Here is a 20,294-nt window from a genome sequence, read left to right as displayed (position 1 = left end):
TGAAGGCGCTAAAGATGAACTCCATAATGTATGTGGATTTTCTCAAACAGCACTTCCTGCCATGGTTCAAGAAGAAGAACCGTGTATTTCACAGCAAGATCATTTTTCTGCATGATAATGCACCATCTCATGCTGCACATAAAACATCTGCATCTCTGGCTGATATGGGCATAAAAGGGGACAAACTTATGGTGTGACCCCCATGCTCCCCTGACCTCTACCCCATTCAGAACCTTTGGAGCATCATTAAAAGGAGTGTCTATGATGGCGGGAGGCAGTTCACATCTAAGCAACAGCTCTGGGAGGGTATTCTGTCCTCATGCAAAACAATTGAAGCAGAAACCATCCAAAACCTGACAAATTCAATGGACGAGAGAGTTCAGAAGCTCCTTTCGAACAAGGGGTCCTATGTGAAAATGTAACATCACCTAGAATAAAGTTTTGAGTTGAAAACTGTTTGATTTCAGTTTCTAACAACCTGCTAATGCTTATAATTTCAAAAATGACCATTTTTTTGGTCTTTATTAAAATGAAAAGGTTGATCGAAAAGTTTGGGGGATCTAAGAGTGTGGCAACCCAGTAGTCATGATTACTTCGAATTCTGACAATATGAGGGTCATGCTGCAGGTAGTGCAGCAAGAAGGCACTTATGTGTCTTGCGCATCTCGGAGCCCCAAAATTATTTTCCGGGCTAGATGCAGCTAAAAATTATTATTAATTTTAAATCTGGTGAAGCTTTAGTACAGATGGCCTAATAGGATCAGTGCTGCACACTGCTACAAAGCCCAAATTATTTTCCAGTCAAGATACAGATAAACATGATTAGTAATTTTAAATCTGGTGGAGCTTATTATAGATGGCCTAATAGAATCAGTGCTGCACACTGCTACAAAGCCCAAATTATTTTCCAGCCAAGATACAGATAAACATGATTAGTAATTTGAAAGCTTAAAACGGTTGGTAGGGTGATTTTAACCAATCATCAAGCTTTTACTCTCCCCAGGATGACACAGGGGTAGAAAAGTCGTTTCGGATCCATGATTTGTTCATCTTTATGAACGTGAGTCTGTCTACATTATCAGTGGAGAGCCGCGTGCGCTTATCTGTCAGCACACCACCAGCAGCGCTGAACACACGTTCAGACAGAACGCTGGCTGCGGGGCATGACAAGATCTCCAAGGCGTAAGTGGCTAGCTCCGGCCATTTATCCAGATTGGAAGCCCAAAAAGAGCAAGGGTCCAGTGACACAGTCGTGGCTTCAATGTTTACTTGGAGATACTCCTGTACCATCGTCTCTAGGCGTTGACTATGTGTCAGACTTCTTGTCTCCTGTGGCCTTGCAAAGGATGGGCTAAAAAAGTGGTGAAATGATTCCGCAAAATTGATGTTACCAGCAGATACTGTGGTTCTGTTACAGTTTGAGTGCTGAACACTTGACGGTCCCACGGTTGGCAAGTTGGAACTGTGAGATTCACTACGTGCACCACTGGTATTTTGTGGAAAAGCACATGTAAGATTCTGCAACAGTCTCTGCTGATACTCCTGCATGCGTGCATCCCTTTCTATGGCAGGAATAATTTCTGCAAATTTACTTTTGTACCGGGGATCTAACAGTGTGGCAACCCAGTAGTCAGGATTATTTCTAATTCTCACAATTCGAGGGTCATGTTGCAGGTAGTGCAGCAAGAAGGCACTCATGTGTGTTGCGCATCCAGGAGCACCAAGTCCCTGTTGTGTTGGTGGCGAGGTAACAATCATGCTTCCTTCCTCTGTCCTCTCCCCCCAACCTCGCACAACAGAAATGTGATCAAGGTCTCCCTCATCTGATGAGTCTTCCATCAGTTCGTCCTCCACTTCTTCCTGGGCTCCTGCACCTTCCTCACTAGTTTGGCTGCTACCATGCGCCCTGGTAAAACCATCTCCCCCACCCTCACATGCCTGCCGCCTTGGTGCTGCCGACCGTCTGGACCTTGCAGATGTTAGACCTTCCGCATACAACTCCTCCTCCTCTACTTCCTCCACCTCCTCTTGTGCCACCACCTGACTCCGAATTCTGTTTAACATGTGCTCCAGCATGTAAATCACCGGAATAGTCATGCTGATAATGGCATCGTCAGCACTAAACATCTTCGTCGCCATTTCAAAACTGTGCAGAAGGGTGCATATGACGCGCCCCTGGGCCTGTGTCGCGCTGCGGTGCGCACGCGGGAGCTTACCCGGAGCCGGATCCGTGGAGGGTTGTAATCTCGTGGCGGTGACCCGGTCCGTGCCCAGGGAGTCAAACTAGACGGCAGTCTATTAGTAGTAAATAGTTGATGACTACGCCACCCGTTGAGTGCAGCCAGGAAGCTGCTGCTGCAGGGCAGACCGCTGAGGCCGGTGGTAGGATTGTGCAGCGTGATAGTATAACCCCCAACGGGAGGGGTATGGCCTCAGGGCAGCCGACGTGGATGATGGGGGTAGCAGGAACCACTCAGAGACGGTACGGTGTAGTTCAGGGTCTTTACTGGTAACAACGACAGACCCTCCCGGAGTACTTGCTAGCAAACGGGGCCTGGTCAGTCTTTGAGCAGATGGGATCTCCCCTGGCCAGGCGTAGTTGTAGGCCTCCCAAACTGACTGTACTCTTCTGGCTACCTTGCTAGAAGCTGATGTAAGTAGCCCACGTCCCTGAGTGTACCGTGTGGTGCTCACCCGTATGGCCGGTGACTCGGGGCCTTCTAATGGCTTCCGCTCCACGATGGCGGTGCTGGTCCCACGCGTGTGACCGTGCCTTCGGGCTTCTGGGCCAGAGGACCAGAAATCCCCTGCCCGACGGATTCTGCTGCTGGGTAGGAGTTAGTCCCCACAGCCTCGGACTCCGGGTCCGGTAAAGAATCTTCTTAGTCAGGGCGAGCTCTGTAGCTGCCAGCCCCTGACTCCTTGTAACTCTGCTGTTTCCTATGCTGCTTCTCTTCTCCACTCTCCTTGTCTGACTCACCCTGCCTCAGCCCCGGGTTTATACAGGGGAAGTTCTTCCCCTCCCAAGACTGGGCAGGAGGTGTGGCATGCACAGGATCCCTGACCAAAGGACCTCCCACCTGCTCTCAGACATAATATCTCTATCACTGTGGCAACCAGACCCCTGGGGTGTCACATTCCCCCCTAGTGAAATTTAGTACTCCGGGACTAAACACATTTAGAAAAACATAACAAAGTATAACAATAACAATACTATAAGAAAAACACATAAGATGGTTACGGCGTGTCCGCAACCGGATGCAGTCTTTGAAGAAAAGCAAAGGTGTCCATTTCACCAACACAGGGAGACGTAACCAGGTAGGGGTCTGTCCTACCCCGAGTCCTTAACAGTCTCTAGTCCATCCTGGGTTACGCTCCAACTATATACAAGGATTCCCGGTAAATCCACCAAGGTTTCCTAAAAATAACTAGAAACACAAAATTATACACAAGCAACAAGACACAGAAAAACATAAATAAAACAATTTATACACTTTAAATTCTCCAGCGTGCGGGTAACTGGCCTCTAGTGGCCCGAGTGGACCTACGGAGCTGACTGTCTGGCCCTGAACTACAGGGTGTAGGAGCTGTCAAGGGTAAACTGGGCAGCTGTCTACCGGCTCTTTGTCTCACTAGGGGTACGGCAGGCTCACTATAAGCAGAGGGTTGATTCTCCTGTTCTGCTTGTGTGGAGTCTTCTGCCTCCTGGACCGGCTGTTCTTCCAGCTCTACCCGTTGCTCCGTAGGTTCTTGGGATGATGGTTGGAGGAAGGTGAGTACGGGTACCACAACTGCACCATTGACTTGAGTCCAAGACTGAGGAAAGCCCCCGAGCACGGTACTAACCATATCTTCCCTTTCTTCCACGGGTCGATGGTCTTCTTGTTCCTCTTCAGGGTTCCTCAGTTGTTCGGGACACTTCTTCAGGTGGTCCCGGGATACAATGGCTGTGGTTTCCCCTCCGTCTTTACTGATGGTACAGACCTTCGGGTTCTCGTGGCTTGAGGGCAGTACGGTGTACGGGTCCTTCTCCCACTGGTCGTCCAACTTGTGGAGCCGTCTCTTCCTCTTCAAGACCTGCTCTCCGGGTACCAGGGGAACAGCAGGAGCATACTGGTTGTAAGTTTTCTCTTGTCTTTCCCTAGCCTGACAGAGACTTCGCTCCACGCTCTCCTGTACTCTCCGGTACTGCTGCTGCCTCTCTGTGTCCCAGTCTGTTTCTGGTGAAGTGTCCTCGGGGGTCAGGACTCCCATTTCCAGGTCAACAGGTAACTTACCAGGTCTTGCCCTCATTAGGTAAGCCGGGGTACAGTTGGTGGAACCTACCGGGATGTGGTTGTATAGGTCCACCAGATCGGGCAACTTTTCAGGCCACAGACTGCGTTCTTCCAGGGGCAACGTTTTTAGAAGATCCATTACCACCTGGTTCATTTTTTCACAAAGTCCATTAGTCTGCGGATGGTAGGGTGTCGTCCTTATCTTCCGGCAGCCATACAGATTGCAGAATTCCTGAAAGACCTCCGCTTCAAAGGCAGGTCCCTGGTCCGTCAGCACTTGGTCCGGGTACCCGTGTGGACGGCAGAAGTGCTGCTGGAAGGCTCTAGCTGCTGTTTGAGCCGTTAAGTCCTTGACGGGGACGACAACCAAGAACCGGGAGTAATGATCCACGATGGTTAACGCGTAGACGTAGCCACTTCTGCTTGGGGTCAGTTTTACATGATCCAAGGCTACCAGTTCCAACGGTTGCCGGGTGACGATGGACTGCAGGGGAGTCTTCTGGCTGGCTCGGTCCTTCCTTCTCAGGTTGCACGGGCCACAATCTCTGCACCACTTCTCGATGGTTCCCCTCATGCCTACCCAGTGGAACCGCTCGCGCAGCAGGAACTCCAGCTTTTTCCACCCAAAGTGTCCAGCTCCGTCGTGGTATGCCTCCATCACCATGGCTGCGTCTCTTCGTGGCACCACTACTTGCCAGAGTAATTCATGCGTCCGGGAGTTAACCATTCTGCGGCACAACTTCCCTTTGTAAAGGAACAGTCGACTCTTCTCTGCCCATAGTTGTTTGGCTTCCTCCGGAGCGTCTGGTTCAAGGCGAGCCTCCGGCCGAGTCAGCATCTCCTTCACCAGTCGGACGGCAGGGTCGCTGTCTTGCGTTTCCGCCCAGTTGTAGTGGGGTAAGGGGTTCAACGTAGCAGCCTGCTTACTCCTTACCCGGTGGGAATACTGAATAGTCCCATGACGGTGGAACGCAGGGAGTTCAACTTCTTCCAGTCCCTCCGGATCTTCTCCTCCGTCCGGCAGGTTGGGCATCCTGGACAGGGCGTCCGCGTTGGTATTGGAGCGTCCTGCCCGGTATTTAATTGTGAACTCGTAGTTGGACAGACGGGCCATCCACCTCTGCTCCAGGGCACCGAGTCTTGCCGTGTCCAGGTGTGTCAGCGGGTTGTTATCCGTGTACACGGTGAACCGGGAAGAAGCGAGGTAATGCTTAAAGCGCTCAGTGATTGCCCATACTACGGCCAGGAACTCTAACTTAAATGAGCTGTAATTCTCGGGGTTCCTTTCGGTGGGTCGCAGTTTTCGGCTGGCGTAGGCGATTACTCGTTCCTTCCCCTGCTGGATCTGGGACAGTACGGCTCCTAGCCCGATGTTACTGGCGTCGGTGTAGAGGATAAAGGGCTGGCTATAATCCGGGTACGCCAGGATTTCGTCCCCCGTGAGGGCCATCTTCAGCTGGCGGAAGGACTCTTCTTCCAGCTCTTCCCATTTGAAGGGCGGCTTCTGGTTCTTGGCCTTCCGGGACTGGCCTATCAGGAGGTCCTGCATAGGTGCTGCCTTTTTGGTGAAACCGGGAATAAACCTTCGGTAGTAGCCTACCAACCCGAGGAACTGCCGCACTTCTTTTACGCTGGAGGGGCTTGGCCATCCCTTAATTGCGGTGATCTTATCGGGGTCGGGAGCCACTCCGTCAGCGCTCACCACGTGTCCCAGGTACTGCACCTTTGGTTTCAGGAGGTGACACTTGGAGGGTTTCACCTTTAGGCCGTAACTCGCCAGAGCCTCGAACACTTCCGCCAGGTGTTTCAGGTGGTCCTCTTACGTCTTGGAATATACGATGACATCGTCCAGGTACAACAGGACCGTCTCGAAGTTTCTGTGGCCCAGACAACACTCCATTAGGCGTTGGAAGGTTCCTGGTGCGTTGCAGAGTCCGAACGGCATGCAGGTGAACTCGCTAAGTCCCATCGGGGTGGTGAATGCGGTCTTCTCCCGGTCCGCCTCTGCTACAGGAACCTGCCAGTACCCGCTAGTGAGATCCAAGGTAGAGAAGAAGTTAGCAGATCTTAAAGCAGCCAACGACTCCTCTATCCTTGGTAAGGGGTACGCATCCTTGTGTGTGATACGGTTGATTTTCCGGTAATCTACACACATCCTCATGGTGTTGTCTTTCTTTTTGACTAAAACTAATGGGGCTGCCCAGGGGCTACAACTATCCCGGATTACCCCAGCCTCCTTCATATCTCTAAGCATCCCCTTGGCGTGTTGGTAATGTGCAGGGGGTACGGGTCGATACCTCTCTTTTATGGGAGGATGATCTCCCGTGGGGATGCGATGTTCTACCCCCTTGACTCGCCCGAAGTCTAACGGGTGTTTACTAAACACTCTCTCATACTCTTGAACCACCCGATAGACTCCTTGTTTCTGATGTGAGGGAGTGGAGTCAGTACCCAAATGTAGTTGCTGACACCAGTCCTCCATGTCTTTCTTAGAGCCGTTACCTTCCTCCGGGTGAGATGGAGGCAAGGGTTCCACAGATTGTATAGAACTTTGATTAGTGGTATATAATTTGGCTAGCGTGGCATACCGGGGCAGGTACACTTCCCTCTCCCCGATATTTATTATGCGAATGGGCACCCTCCCATGGCGTACATTGACCACCCCCCGTGCTGTCAAAATGGTGGGCCTACTGTCTGAGTAAACTGGTTCTACCATTGCCTGGTAATCTCTACCTCTCAGACCAATAGCTGCCCGGCACCAAATCATCATTTCACTTTTTGGGGGCATGGCAATAGGAACAGGGTCACACATTCTTACGCTACCAATCTCACCGCCGGAGAGTTCCACTTGTTGCCGTTGCATCAGTGCCCGGATCTCTTTCTGGAGCACCCGCTGCTCGCCGGAGCTGGCATTCTTGGCAACCTGCTGTAAAAGGAAAATCACCTCTGCAAGACAATTTTCAATTACATTAGTTCCTAGAGTTATTTTTGGGTGACTCTCATGTTTATCGATATCTACAATGATCAGTCCCTGTGCGGCCAGTTCGACTCTACCAATTTTGATGGTCACCTCTTTAAATCCGATCTGTGGCACGGGCTGACCATTGCTGGCGATGATACTCAAGTCGTCGTCGGGGTAGCGGGTAATATCCGAGTCATTCCAGTACTGCTTGAAGAGCACGTACGGGATGGTGGTGACCTGTGACCCGGTGTCCAGTAGGGCACTCATGGGAATGCCATCCAGTACCACAGGCAAGACTGGACGTCCTCCCACATATCTGTCGCGCCAGTTCGATGGGCCTGGTGATCTTTTTCCTGGGGGTTGGCCCTCTACCCCAGGTTGTGCCCGTTTAAAGAACAGTACCTTGCCATATGTCCGGGTTGATTGCAGCGGCGGCAGATGGGTCGTCCGTCCTCACTGTATCGGTCACTGGGTCTTCCTCTGGCCGGTGGGGTCCTCCTTGGTCGACGCCACGGGATGTCCTCCGGTCCGGATGCCAGCTGGATCTTCCCTGGGGTGGAAACCTGTAAAGACTGCACAGTTCGGGTTAGCGCAGCAACGCTCTTAGCTAGCTCTTGGACCTGATGGTGTAGGTCTGGAGCCGGGTCATTGTCCAAAGCCTGCGCATCAGCTCCCACAGGCCCTGGTGACAAGGGCGCCGCCTCCTGGTAGTAAGTGGTAGTGGGGCGTCTGTGGGTCACAACGCCACCTGGTGCCGGTTCTCGGAGCACCCGGATGGCTCTGTCCTTGAACTGTGCAAAGTCCAGATGGGGATCCTGTAAGGCCATTGCCCGCAACTGGGTTCGGTGGGCATTGCAATATAAACCCTCTATAAATTGTTCAGTCAACAGCCTGTCCTCGTTTCCCACCCCATCAGGGTCGGTCTGCTTTATGGCCCTCAGGGCCTCTTGTAGGTTTAGTGCATAGTCCCTTATACTCTCATGCGCTCGCTGCTTGCACCCGTAGAATCTAAGCTTAATCTCGGCTGAGGTGCGGGTATCAAAGGTGTCCTTCAGCCGGGTTAGTATCCCTGCGACAGTCTTCCTCCCAGGTGGCCAGGATTTTACTTCCCTTTTGGCTGCCCCGGTTAGTTGGGCCACCAGGATGCTCACTTTTTGCTCTTCTGTGAGGGGGTACACCTGGAAGAGGCTATCCAGCTTTTCTCTAAAGTCATGCAGGGTATGTGACTCCCCTGAGTACTGGGGTAACCAAGCTGCTCCCGGGATATAGGGCATGGTGAAGGGCATAACTGCAGCAGCGGTAGCGCTGGCGGGGGTTGAGGCAGTGAAGCTCTCCTCCGTATCCGACATCTTCCTCCCCCCTAGTGGACCGTGGCCTACCTTGCGATGATCCTCTTCCGTAGGCCGCGGCTCCGCAGTGGATCGTCAGGGTTGAGGACCTTCCGTCGCGCTCCTGTGACGTCGGCGTCTGCTGGGCTCCTTCCAGGACCTTACGCAACGTCCGGACGTGAGGCGGGGCTTCAGTTCTCGCGCGCTTTCGGAGTCCACGCCCCTCTTCTTCCCGCGCGGCGTCCTCAAGATGGCGTCCAATGGCGGGAAAACTCCACGGATGGCGGGAAGAAGGTCGAAGATGGCGCCGGATGGCGGGAAAACTTCGCGGATGGCGGGAAGAAGGTAGAAGATGGCGCCGGATGGCGGGAAACCTTCACCACTGGTAAGTTTGAACAGTCTTTGCTTTTCAGGCACGCAGTACCCGGTGGTTGCGGGCACGAAATCCTGCCGACTACGCCAAAGTTGACGCGCCCCTGGGCCTGTGTCGCGCTGCGGTGCGCACGCGGGAGCTTACCCGGAGCCGGATCCGTGGAGGGTTGTAATCTCGTGGCGGTGACCCGGTCCGTGCCCAGGGAGTCAAACTAGACGGCAGTCTATTAGTAGTAAATAGTTGATGACTACGCCACCCGTTGAGTGCAGCCAGGAAGCTGCTGCTGCAGGGCAGACCGCTGAGGCCGGTGGTAGGATTGTGCAGCGTGATAGTATAACCCCCAACGGGAGGGGTATGGCCTCAGGGCAGCCGACGTGGATGATGGGGGTAGCAGGAACCACTCAGAGACGGTACGGTGTAGTTCAGGGTCTTTACTGGTAACAACGACAGACCCTCCCGGAGTACTTGCTAGCAAACGGGGCCTGGTCAGTCTTTGAGCAGATGGGATCTCCCCTGGCCAGGCGTAGTTGTAGGCCTCCCAAACTGACTGTACTCTTCTGGCTACCTTGCTAGAAGCTGATGTAAGTAGCCCACGTCCCTGAGTGTACCGTGTGGTGCTCACCCGTATGGCCGGTGACTCGGGGCCTTCTAATGGCTTCCGCTCCACGATGGCGGTGCTGGTCCCACGCGTGTGACCGTGCCTTCGGGCTTCTGGGCCAGAGGACCAGAAATCCCCTGCCCGACGGATTCTGCTGCTGGGTAGGAGTTAGTCCCCACAGCCTCGGACTCCGGGTCCGGTAAAGAATCTTCTTAGTCAGGGCGAGCTCTGTAGCTGCCAGCCCCTGACTCCTTGTAACTCTGCTGTTTCCTATGCTGCTTCTCTTCTCCACTCTCCTTGTCTGACTCACCCTGCCTCAGCCCCGGGTTTATACAGGGGAAGTTCTTCCCCTCCCAAGACTGGGCAGGAGGTGTGGCATGCACAGGATCCCTGACCAAAGGACCTCCCACCTGCTCTCAGACATAATATCTCTATCACTGTGGCAACCAGACCCCTGGGGTGTCACACATAGGTCCCTGATCTGAGACCACTCCTCCAGCGTGATTTGCCCCACCTCTGAATCTCGTTGGCCCAGGCTATACGTCAGAAAGTATTGCACCAGGGCTTGTCGGTGCTGCCACAGTCGCTGCAACATGTGCAGAGTTGAATTCCACCGGGTAGGCACATCGCATTTTAGCCGGTGAAGTGGCAGGCCCAATGACTTCTGTAGAGATGTAAGTCGCTGAGTTGCGGGATGCGAACGGCGGAAGTGAGCACACAGCGACCGTGCCCTCTGCAGAAGGCCATCTAGTCTGGGATAGTGGGCTAAAAATTGCTGGACAACCAGGTTCAACACGTGAGCCATACAAGGCACGTGTGTGACATTGCCCCGGCGAAGGGCCGCACCCAGGTTTGCAGCATTGTCGCACACGGCCTTCCCTGGTTTCAGGTCCAGTGGAGACAACCATTCATGAAATTGGTTCTCCAGAGCTGACCACAACTCCTCAGCTGTGTGACTCACATTTCCCAGACATTTCAATGTAAAAACCGCCTGATGACGTTGAGCCCTACTGCCACCATAGTAAGGAGGTGTGCAGGATCCCTTCTGCGCAGTTAGAAAGCTTGTGGCATGACCAGACAGGCTTTGGGTGCAGGTGGAAGACCGAGAGGAGGTTGAGGAGGCAGAAGCAGTGGAGGAACTTTGACATAAAGAGGATTGACGCACAACTCGTGGGGACGGCAAGACTTGGACAGCAGCCCCTTGTCCTGCTGTCACCATAGTTACCCAGTGCCCAGTCAGCGACATGTAACGCCCCTGTCCATGCCTACTCGTCCAAGTGTCTGTGGTGAAATGCATACTGTCACACACAGAGTTTCTCAAAGAAGCGGTGATGTTGTGTGCGACATGCTGGTGGAGCGCAGGCACACCTTTCTTTGAGAAGTAGTGCCAACTGGGCATCTGGTACTGGGGCACTGCGACGGACATAAGGTCTCGAAAATCCTCTGTGTCCACCAGGCGGAAAGGCAGCATTTCTGTAGCCAAGAGCTTGCAGATGGTGAAATTCAACCTCTTAGCTTTCTCATGGCTAGGAGGAAATGGTCTTTTACTTGTCCACATCTGAGGGACCGAGGGCTGGCTATTGTGCTTAGACGGGGTTGATAAGGGTGTCCCCGGCAAACTGCCGGTCTGTGAGGAAGATGCAGGCGGACATGTTAGGTTGCCTTGATCCAAAGGTGGTGCTATCGATGTCGGACAGCGCTCAACACCAGCTGGTGTTACCACCTCCAAAGAAAATGATGACCTGCCAATCACGCTGGCTGTTGCGGGTAAAGAGGTGGCAGGTCTGCGCCCCAAAACAGGTGTGACTGCTGTCCCCCCAGTCACAGAGGATGAAGAGGCCGCGGATGCACAAGATATGGCAGACGGTGGTTGGCCCGGCCGGCTAGGCCGCATTGTAGCACACTGAGCTTCCCACTGCAACTTATGCTTCATGTCCATGTGCCGGTTCATGCATGAAGTACTCAAACTATGTATTCTTTGGCCTCTACTTAGCTTTTGCTGACAAATGTTACAGATAACACGAGTTGGGTCATCTTTATCGATCTGAAAAAATGCCCAGGCTATGCAAGGCTTAGCACCCATGCGACCTGAAGAGCCACCACGACCTGTGGTGAGAGGCAGAGTTGTGTTTGAGGATGCAGTTGTTGACGTGCTTCCAGTACTACGTCTCTGTCCAGGAAGGCGCAACCTGACCTCGTCATCACTAGCATCTTCCTCCACCTCCTCTGCTGACCTCATCTCTTGGCTGACTGTGGGTTGACAGTAAGTGGGATCTCCAACCTCATCATCATCACCCTGTGCGTTATCACACCCGTCGTCCTCAGAGCCAACCTGTTCCTGCCCTGACAAAAAACTAAAGTTGTCGCTCCAATCAGGTATTTGAGTCTTATCATCGTCTTCCTCATTGTCTCCACCAACAGGAGTTACAGTTTGGGAATGAGGGTCTACATTATGGTCAGAACCTTCTGCGTCTGGTCCTGGATCCGACTCATAAAGATTCTGGGCATCAGTGCAGATCATTTCCTCGTCTGGATTCACAGAAGCGCTGGAGTCGACCTCTGATTCCCAGGCTATAGTATGAGTAAACAGCTCTGCAGACTCAACCATCTGTTCTACCTCATACTCAGACGGGCAGCTGGAGATTTGGGAGCTGTGAGGAAGCAAGTGCGATTGGGGTGACACCTTTGAGGACTGGAGTATTTGTGATGTTGAAGTTGATGTGGAGGAGAGCCCACTTAAAGGAGCACTTGATATCCGTTGAAGCACCTGCTGTTTTTGTGCCTCATCTGGAATTTGTAGCGATTGGCGTGGCCGTAAGAAAGGGATCTTATCACATTGTCCGCTAAAAGAAGTAGACATTTTAGTTTGGCTGGAAGATGGTCTTTATTCTGCAGATGTTACTGTTGCTTTAACACCTACCCCACGGACACAACCTTTTTTCCCCTTCCCAACACGCCTATTCCCCTTTCCACCAGCAGCAGGCCTTTTTCCACTCATTTTGGTGGTTAACTAATTCACAACACAGAGCTGAGTGGCCAAACTGTGGTATTAGGCCAAAACTATTGGCTGGGTTAGATGCAGAAAAAAATTATATTCAATTTGCAACCTGATGGAGGTCTGTATAGATGGATTAATAGAACAAGTCCCACACACAGCTAGAAGCCCAATATTTTTTCAGAGGTAGATGCAGAAAAAAATATATTCAGTTTGCAACCTGATGGAGGTCTGTATAGATGGATTAATAGAACAAGTCCCACACACAGCTAGAAGCCCAATATTTTTTCAGAGGTAGATGCAGAAAAAAATATATTCAGTTTGCAACCTGATGGAGGTCTGTATAGATGGATTAATAGAATAAGTCCCACACACAGCTAGAAGCCCAATATTTTTTTAGAGGTAGATGCAGAAAAAAATATATTCAGTTTGCAACCTGATGGAGGTCTGTATAGATGGATTAATAGAACAAGTCCCACACACAGCTAGAAGCCCAATATTTTTTCAGAGGTAGATGCAGAAAAAAATATATTCAGTTTGCAACCTGATGGAGGTCAGTATAGATGGACTAATACAACAAGTCCCACACACAGCTAGAAGCCCAATATTTTTTCAGAGGTAGATGCAGAAAAAAATATATTCAGTTTGCAACCTGATGGAGGTCAGTATAGATGGACTAATACAACAAGTCCCACACACAGCTAGAAGCCCAATATTTTTTCAGAGGTAGATGCAGAAAAAAATATATTCAGTTTGCAACCTGATGGAGGTCTGTATAGATGGATTAATAGAACAAGTCCCACACACAGCTAGAAGCCCAATATTTTTTCAGAGGTAGATGCAGAAAAAAATATATTCAGTTTGCAACCTGATGGAGGTCTGTATAGATGGATTAATAGAACAAGTCCGACACACAGCTAGAAGCCCAATATTTTTTCAGAGGTAGATGCAGAAAAAAATATATTCAGTTTGCAACCTGATGGAGGTCTGTATAGATGGATTAATAGAACAAGTCCCACACACAGCTAGAAGCCCAATATTTTTTCAGAGGTAGATGCAGAAAAAAATATATTTAGTTTGCAACCTGATGGAGGTCAGTATAGATGGACTAATACAACAAGTCCCACACACAGCTAGAAGCCCAATATTTTTTTAGAGGTAGATGCAGAAAAAAATATATTCAGTTTGCAACCTGATGGAGGTCTGTATAGATGGATTAATAGAACAAGTCCCACACACAGCTAGAAGCCCAATATTTTTTCAGAGGTAGATGCAGAAAAAAATATATTCAGTTTGCAACCTGATGGAGGTCAGTATAGATGGACTAATACAACAAGTCCCACACACAGCTAGAAGCCCAATATTTTTTCAGAGGTAGATGCAGAAAAAAATATATTCAGTTTGCAACCTGATGGAGGTCAGTATAGATGGACTAATACAACAAGTCCCACACACAGCTAGAAGCCCAATATTTTTTCAGAGGTAGATGCAGAAAAAAATATATTCAGTTTGCAACCTGATGGAGGTCTGTATAGATGGATTAATAGAACAAGTCCCACACACAGCTAGAAGCCCAATATTTTTTCAGAGGTAGATGCAGAAAAAAATATATTCAGTTTGCAACCTGATGGAGGTCTGTATAGATGGATTAATAGAACAAGTCCCACACACAGCTAGAAGCCCAATATTTTTTCAGAGGTAGATACAGAAAAAAATATATTCAGTTTGCAACCTGATGGAGGTCTGTATAGATGGATTAATAGAACAAGTCCCACACACAGCTAGAAGCCCAATATTTTTTCAGAGGTAGATGCAGAAAAAAATATATTCAGTTTGCAACCTGATGGAGGTCTGTATAGATGGATTAATAGAACAAGTCCCACACACAGCTAGAAGCCCAATATTTTTTCAGAGGTAGATACAGAAAAAAATATATTCAGTTTGCAACCTGATGGAGGTCTGTATAGATGGATTAATAGAACAAGTCCCACACACAGCTAGAAGCCCAATATTTTTTCAGAGGTAGATGCAGAAAAAAATATATTTAGTTTGCAACCTGATGGAGGTCTGTATAGATGGATTAATAGAACAAGTCCCACACACAGCTAGAAGCCCAATATTTTTTCAGAGCTAGATGCAGAAAAAAATTATATTCAATTTGCAACCTGATGGAGGTCAGTATAGATGGACTAATAGAATGATGCTTTGCCCAAAAGATTTTACTTCACTAGGTGCAGTAAAAAAATTGGTATTCTATACACAGGTGTTATATCTTGCAACACAGATAGGCTACTCCACTGACTAACACACTCTGCAATAGGCCAAAAAGGATTAGCTTTGCTAGATTCAGCCAAATGCTGTGAAAAAAACTTGCACAGCACTGGCACAGACCTGCCTGGCAAAAACTGATAGGAACTGATGTAACCTAGTCCTGAAAAGGACTCCAATTACAGTTAGTCTTTACTCCCACAATCTATCTATTTAAGAGCACAGACCTGCCTGATAAAAGTTGTAGGAAATGCTGTAACCTAGTCCTTAAAAGGACTGCAATCACAACTATTCCCTACTCCCAAGCTATCTGTAGATTTGTGCGAAAATTGGCTTGAAATTAACAAGGTATAGCGCACACAGCAACAGCGGTGCCGTCTAACACGCAGCTGCAGCAGTGAGAAAATGGTGGCGACGGGGAAAATGGCTTGGTCTTATAGGGCAAGGACATGTGACATACACTGCCAATGACACATGCCCTTGCTTGTGTGAAAAAAAGCACTTCGCTCCGTGTGTGCGCTGCTGATAGGCTGACAGATTGCACCTCCCCACTGCAAATGCGGGAAAGAGAAAAAAAAATGGAGATCTTCATTGTTCCTGCAGAGATCCATCCCCTGCCCCTCCCCCCACCCCGCTGTACACTCAAACTGCGTATTAACATTAATTTTCATCATTACTGAGAAAAAATCCAGTTATGATTTTGGTGCACGAACAGTTATCGAACATAACCTCGAACAGCCGAAGATTGGCGAACAGTTCGAGTAGAACAACGCTCATCTCTAGTAAGGAGATTGTCAACATACAATTATAAGTTCCCTTACCACTATGCAGATCTTCTACTTAGATTTATGTCATGGAGAACGTATACAATCAGCTAACTCTGCACTGTAATACTTGTGATATTATCATTTCATGCACTAGTATCTAACTAATGAACCAATTGTGCATTAGGTAATGAAAATAATATATTCCACTATTATAATATTGATGTCCTATACTTAAGATAGGTCATCAATATCAGATTGGTGGAACACTCCCATGGATCAGGTGCTAACAGGTGTGGCAGTGACCATATGTAAAGACTGTACGGAGAGGAACACCGCATCTCCGTCACACAGGGGTTTCTGGGTATTGTTCCCCACCTAAAATTGGCCTCCTTCTAATGTTGATGACGTGTCCAAAATATAGGTCATTAATATTATAATAGTGGAAAATCCTTTTAAATTAGAAATGATATATTCAGCTTCATAGAGGGACATAGAGAGGAACAAGGATGGTGCTGGGTGGAGTGGGAAGCGGTCTGCGAGTTGTCAGGAGTGATTTGATAGATAATGCTGCCATTCTGTAATTAATAGGAAGTCAGAGACTGACTTCCTGTTTACACCACCATGTACTGGACTGGTGGTTAGACTTGAGATCAAAGATGTCTGTAATGAAAAAAAGAAAAATGTATGTTAGCAAGTGAGCTGAGATGACACAAGTCAGACACGTAGAATATTGCTACTGAGTTATCACTACATGTTATGATGCTGAGTCACTTCTCACGGACAAGCCTTGAGTCGGGATAGTCAAGGAGTCCGAGGTCAATAACCAGGAGGGTACGTCATAAACAGAGGGAAGAAACAAAGTTGTAGTCAGGTAACGGTTCGAGGTCAAAATACCGGGAGGATAGCGGATCGCAGCAAAGGGGTTAAACAGATGGATGGTCAGAACGAGGTCCAAGGTTAGGCAGCGACAGATCAACTAGAAAAGCACTAGGCACAGAGAAAACAAACCAAACTGAGCTGAAGTTACGGCTGACAGATATCTGGGGCTGCCAGCCCAGTCAAGTAGCTGAGTATTCAAGGGAACAGGGAGCATCTGACGAGAGCGCAGTACCTCCGAGTCTCAGATTGAATGACGGAACTGTCAATAAAAACACAGACAGCTCAGTATGCCCCTGCACCAGATTGGACAACTCAGCTGTCAATCACTGCACAGATAGCTCAGCACGCCCCTGCACCAGACTGGACTACTGAGCTGTCAATCACAGCACAGACCGCTCAGCACGCCCCTGCACTAGACTGGACGACTGAGCTGTCAATCACTGTGTCCTAAGACACACTGAGGGGTGGAATCGTTACACGTGTGAATATTGCTGAAGTGCTTCCTATATTGCTGAAGTGCTTTTTTAAATTGTTATTAGAAAACTCAAATCAATTGTTCCCTTTCAAACATAATTCATCCTTCGCTGCATCTTGTTTTTAAAAAATCCAAACTCCTCTGAATTCACTTTCCCAGGGTCCACTGCTATTCCCAGTATCTAGCCTTGGCTGCGGTGCTGATGTCACTTTGACAGCTCAGCGGCTCGGAGCTGGGCTTTGCGTCTACACTAGATTGCCCCTTTCAGGGCTGGTAGGCTCACTGATTGACTGGGCTGTCAAGGTGATGTCTGCGACCCATCCAATGCCACATACCAGGAGCTGGGGACCTGGGGAAGGTGAGTATAGCTTTGTTTTTAAAACAAAATGCAGTGAGCAACGAATTATATTTGAAATTGAACAACCTTTAAGAACTGGCATATCTCTAGGGGGCACAGAGATATCAGTCACACTCAGGCCCTGGCGACTAAGCGTATGGCAAATGCTTTCCTTTCACATAAGACATCGTCCATATTAACAATCCAGTATTCATATCCTGGTGTGCAGACATCTGACTTCTGCTATCCTGCAGTGAACACTTGTTAGGTTCTCAGTAACACTGACCAAAGTTATCTTTCAAAATGAATTATGACGTTTACTGAATTGTTTATCCTCCACAGTGTATAGAAAAATGGCTGTGCAAGAAGCAGACGTGTCCCACGTGTCGAGTGCAGGTCATCACATCCAAGTCTTTTTTCTTATCTTTTTCTCGGATGAAAGTTCCATGAAGAATAAACCTATAAATCTCTTCTCTACAGCTGCAAAGAACTGACAATGGCTGAAAACGACTTTTGCTACTTACAGGTGTTCAGAACTCTGACTTTTTTTTTATTTAGATTCTTATTTTTACAGATATTTACATATTGTGGTACAGAATATTTTAGGATTTTACATTTCAGCTCTAGTTTTTTTTTATCATGCAGCTGCATTGTAAATAAAGTTACTTATTTGGTATTTACTGTTTTTTGTTGTTTGTTGCGACGCTTGTAAATATCACTTCTCACGGACAAGACGTGAGGCAGGGGAGTTAAGGGTCCGGGGTCAAATACCAAGAGAGTTCGTCTTAAAGAGAGGGGCAAGGCAAAGGAGTAAACAGATCACAGTCCGAGGTCAGAATTCTGGGATCAAGACAAAGGGGCTAGGCAAATGGATGGTTAAAGGCAAGGTCCAAGGTTAGGCAGCAAAAGATCAAAATAACAGAGCACTAGAGAACAAGGGACACACCACCGAGCTAAAGCAATGACTGGCAATGATCTATCCATTGTCACCTAACTGAATAGCTATGATTCACTGTGTCCCTAGGACCTCGTGAATGGTAGGATCGTTATATTTGTTATCTGTAATGAAATATAAAGGTGACAGTTAAGTAAATATTAACAATTACCATTAACTGAAACCTCAAAGGGAAGATCCACCATGACATTTATTCCACATTTGTTTTTTAAAAATAAAATAAAGCAACTTTTCAAATAGTTTCAATAGTTTACAAAAAGTCTTAGTTAAAAAGTTCCCTATGGAGAACTGTATGTCTCCATGGTAACATACTACAATAAAACCCTGTGTAGTCTGATTTCCCAGCCAATTACCTTCTGACAGTCCACTATTTCTTGCCACCCTACAAACATATGTTAGAAAAATGTAGGGAACAAATTGTAGGCTGTATGACTGCAGGATCAGACTACACATGTATTTTTGTGAAAACGAGATTGATCACATAGCTCAGCGCAGGAGCGGTAGCCACAGAATATAATTCAGACCAAGTGCAAAGTTGCCTCATTTTTGTTTTAGATGCATTAGAAACACAGACCGTGTTCACATTTGCATTGAAAAATCAATTAGATTCTGTTATATTTGAAGGAAAGAAGTATTCTTCTTTCCTGTCAAAACTGACAAACACCATGACGAAACTCTTTCGGAGGCCATTATAAGTTATTAGAGTCTGTGTTGTGATTGATTTGATTCTTATTATTCATGGACAACATAAGTGCAGAACTCAAATTTAATGTCATATTTAAAATGTCTTGCAACAACCTTTTTTTGCTTATGAATTTTGAGATTGCAAACAGTTTAGTTTGGTGTATAGTCAACCAAATGATGTAAGTCCATTCTGCGCAGCACATCCATACGTCACACCCTCCAAAGCGCTGCTTACATTCTTCCTCTTCTTGACCTCATGCAATCTCTATCATTCTGATGAAGATACAGATATAGGACCTGACTTTAATGGATTGCACAAATAAATATTCCTTTTTTCATTTCATCCATTTGAGTGCTGAGTTTTCATCTACCTACTGTTACGGATTGTAACCCAACTTGGGCACCTGCACATCTCTTCGGAGTGCCGTATACCATTTCCTATCATGTAATTCCACTCTTAGTTCTGGATTTGTATCCTGGCTGCAAAAACAAGTCCAAGCATATGTGACAACTGTTGAAAAACAAGGGTCATTTTATTAATATTTACTGACCTTTCTGCTCCATACACTGTTTACATGGGGCTGCTGCTGGAGCTGATAAGATCTGATCAGTGGCGGTGCGGGTGCTGGATCCCCATGGATCTGATATTGATGACCTATCCTGATGATAGCTCATTCATTTTTAAAGTAGTAGGCAACCACTTTAATATAAACTGTGTGTTCAATCAATGGCCACATTCCACCCACCCCCTCTGGTTATCACACAGGGGCGGAATACTGCATTAATTCACCAAATGCTTTGGCATTTTCCTTGCACATTCACAGTTTATGAATAGAGAGAACTATATTTTAGTTGTCTTTTAAGGTTAGAGTCTGTCGTCTTTCCATACCATAAGATGGCAAAGTGTAAACGATGTTACATATTAACAGGAATTGATTATGTGCGCTATCCAGTGATGTACATTGAGATAAGATAATATCTGTACCAGAACCATCTTATCAATGGTCAGACTTCTATATATATAGTATATGGAGTAATAGATACACATCCTTCATCGGCCATGGGGGTGTTGTCACGCAAGGTGTGGGAAAGACAAAGTGCAACACGAAGGGAAGAGGGGGAGGAAGCCCAAACACTAGGGAAAGGGGGAGTGGAGACCCCTAGGCAGATTTAATATCACTCTGCCTACCCTTCCGTCCCTATATTGGTTCCACACCTATCGCCGAGCAGAAACCTAAGCCCTGGATGTTCCTCGAGCTTGTCCCTAGATAATGAGGGGGAGGGGTGAGCACTGGTCAGGCCCCATTACAAACTAAAGACAACAAGATAGACAAACAAAGGGGATAAACTTAGCTTGAGCACACACCAGAGGAGTAATGCCAACTGTCCTCCAAGG

General features: G+C 48.0%; 1 protein-coding gene across 1 annotated transcript in view; it reads left to right on the top strand.

Moving 5' to 3' along the window:
• LNP1 (leukemia NUP98 fusion partner 1) overlaps window positions 1-17,724 on the top strand; it is a 71,775-nt gene extending 54,051 nt beyond the window's left edge. The window contains exon 5 of the mRNA XM_073670797.1: window positions 17,602-17,724. Coding sequence (XP_073526898.1) covers window positions 17,602-17,709 — 108 coding nt within the window. The 3' untranslated portion in view covers window positions 17,710-17,724. The remainder of the gene's footprint in view (window positions 1-17,601) is intronic.
• Window positions 17,725-20,294: the final 2,570 nt, after the last annotated feature.

Source organism: Phyllobates terribilis, unplaced genomic scaffold (genome assembly GCF_046119375.1).
Source record: "Phyllobates terribilis strain yellow unplaced genomic scaffold, ASM4611937v1 Scaffold_2__4_contigs__length_985480577, whole genome shotgun sequence".
NCBI lineage: Eukaryota > Metazoa > Chordata > Amphibia > Anura > Dendrobatidae > Phyllobates > Phyllobates terribilis.
The sequence above is the reverse complement of the archived record's forward strand: the minus strand, read 5'-3'. Positions and strand labels throughout refer to the sequence as shown.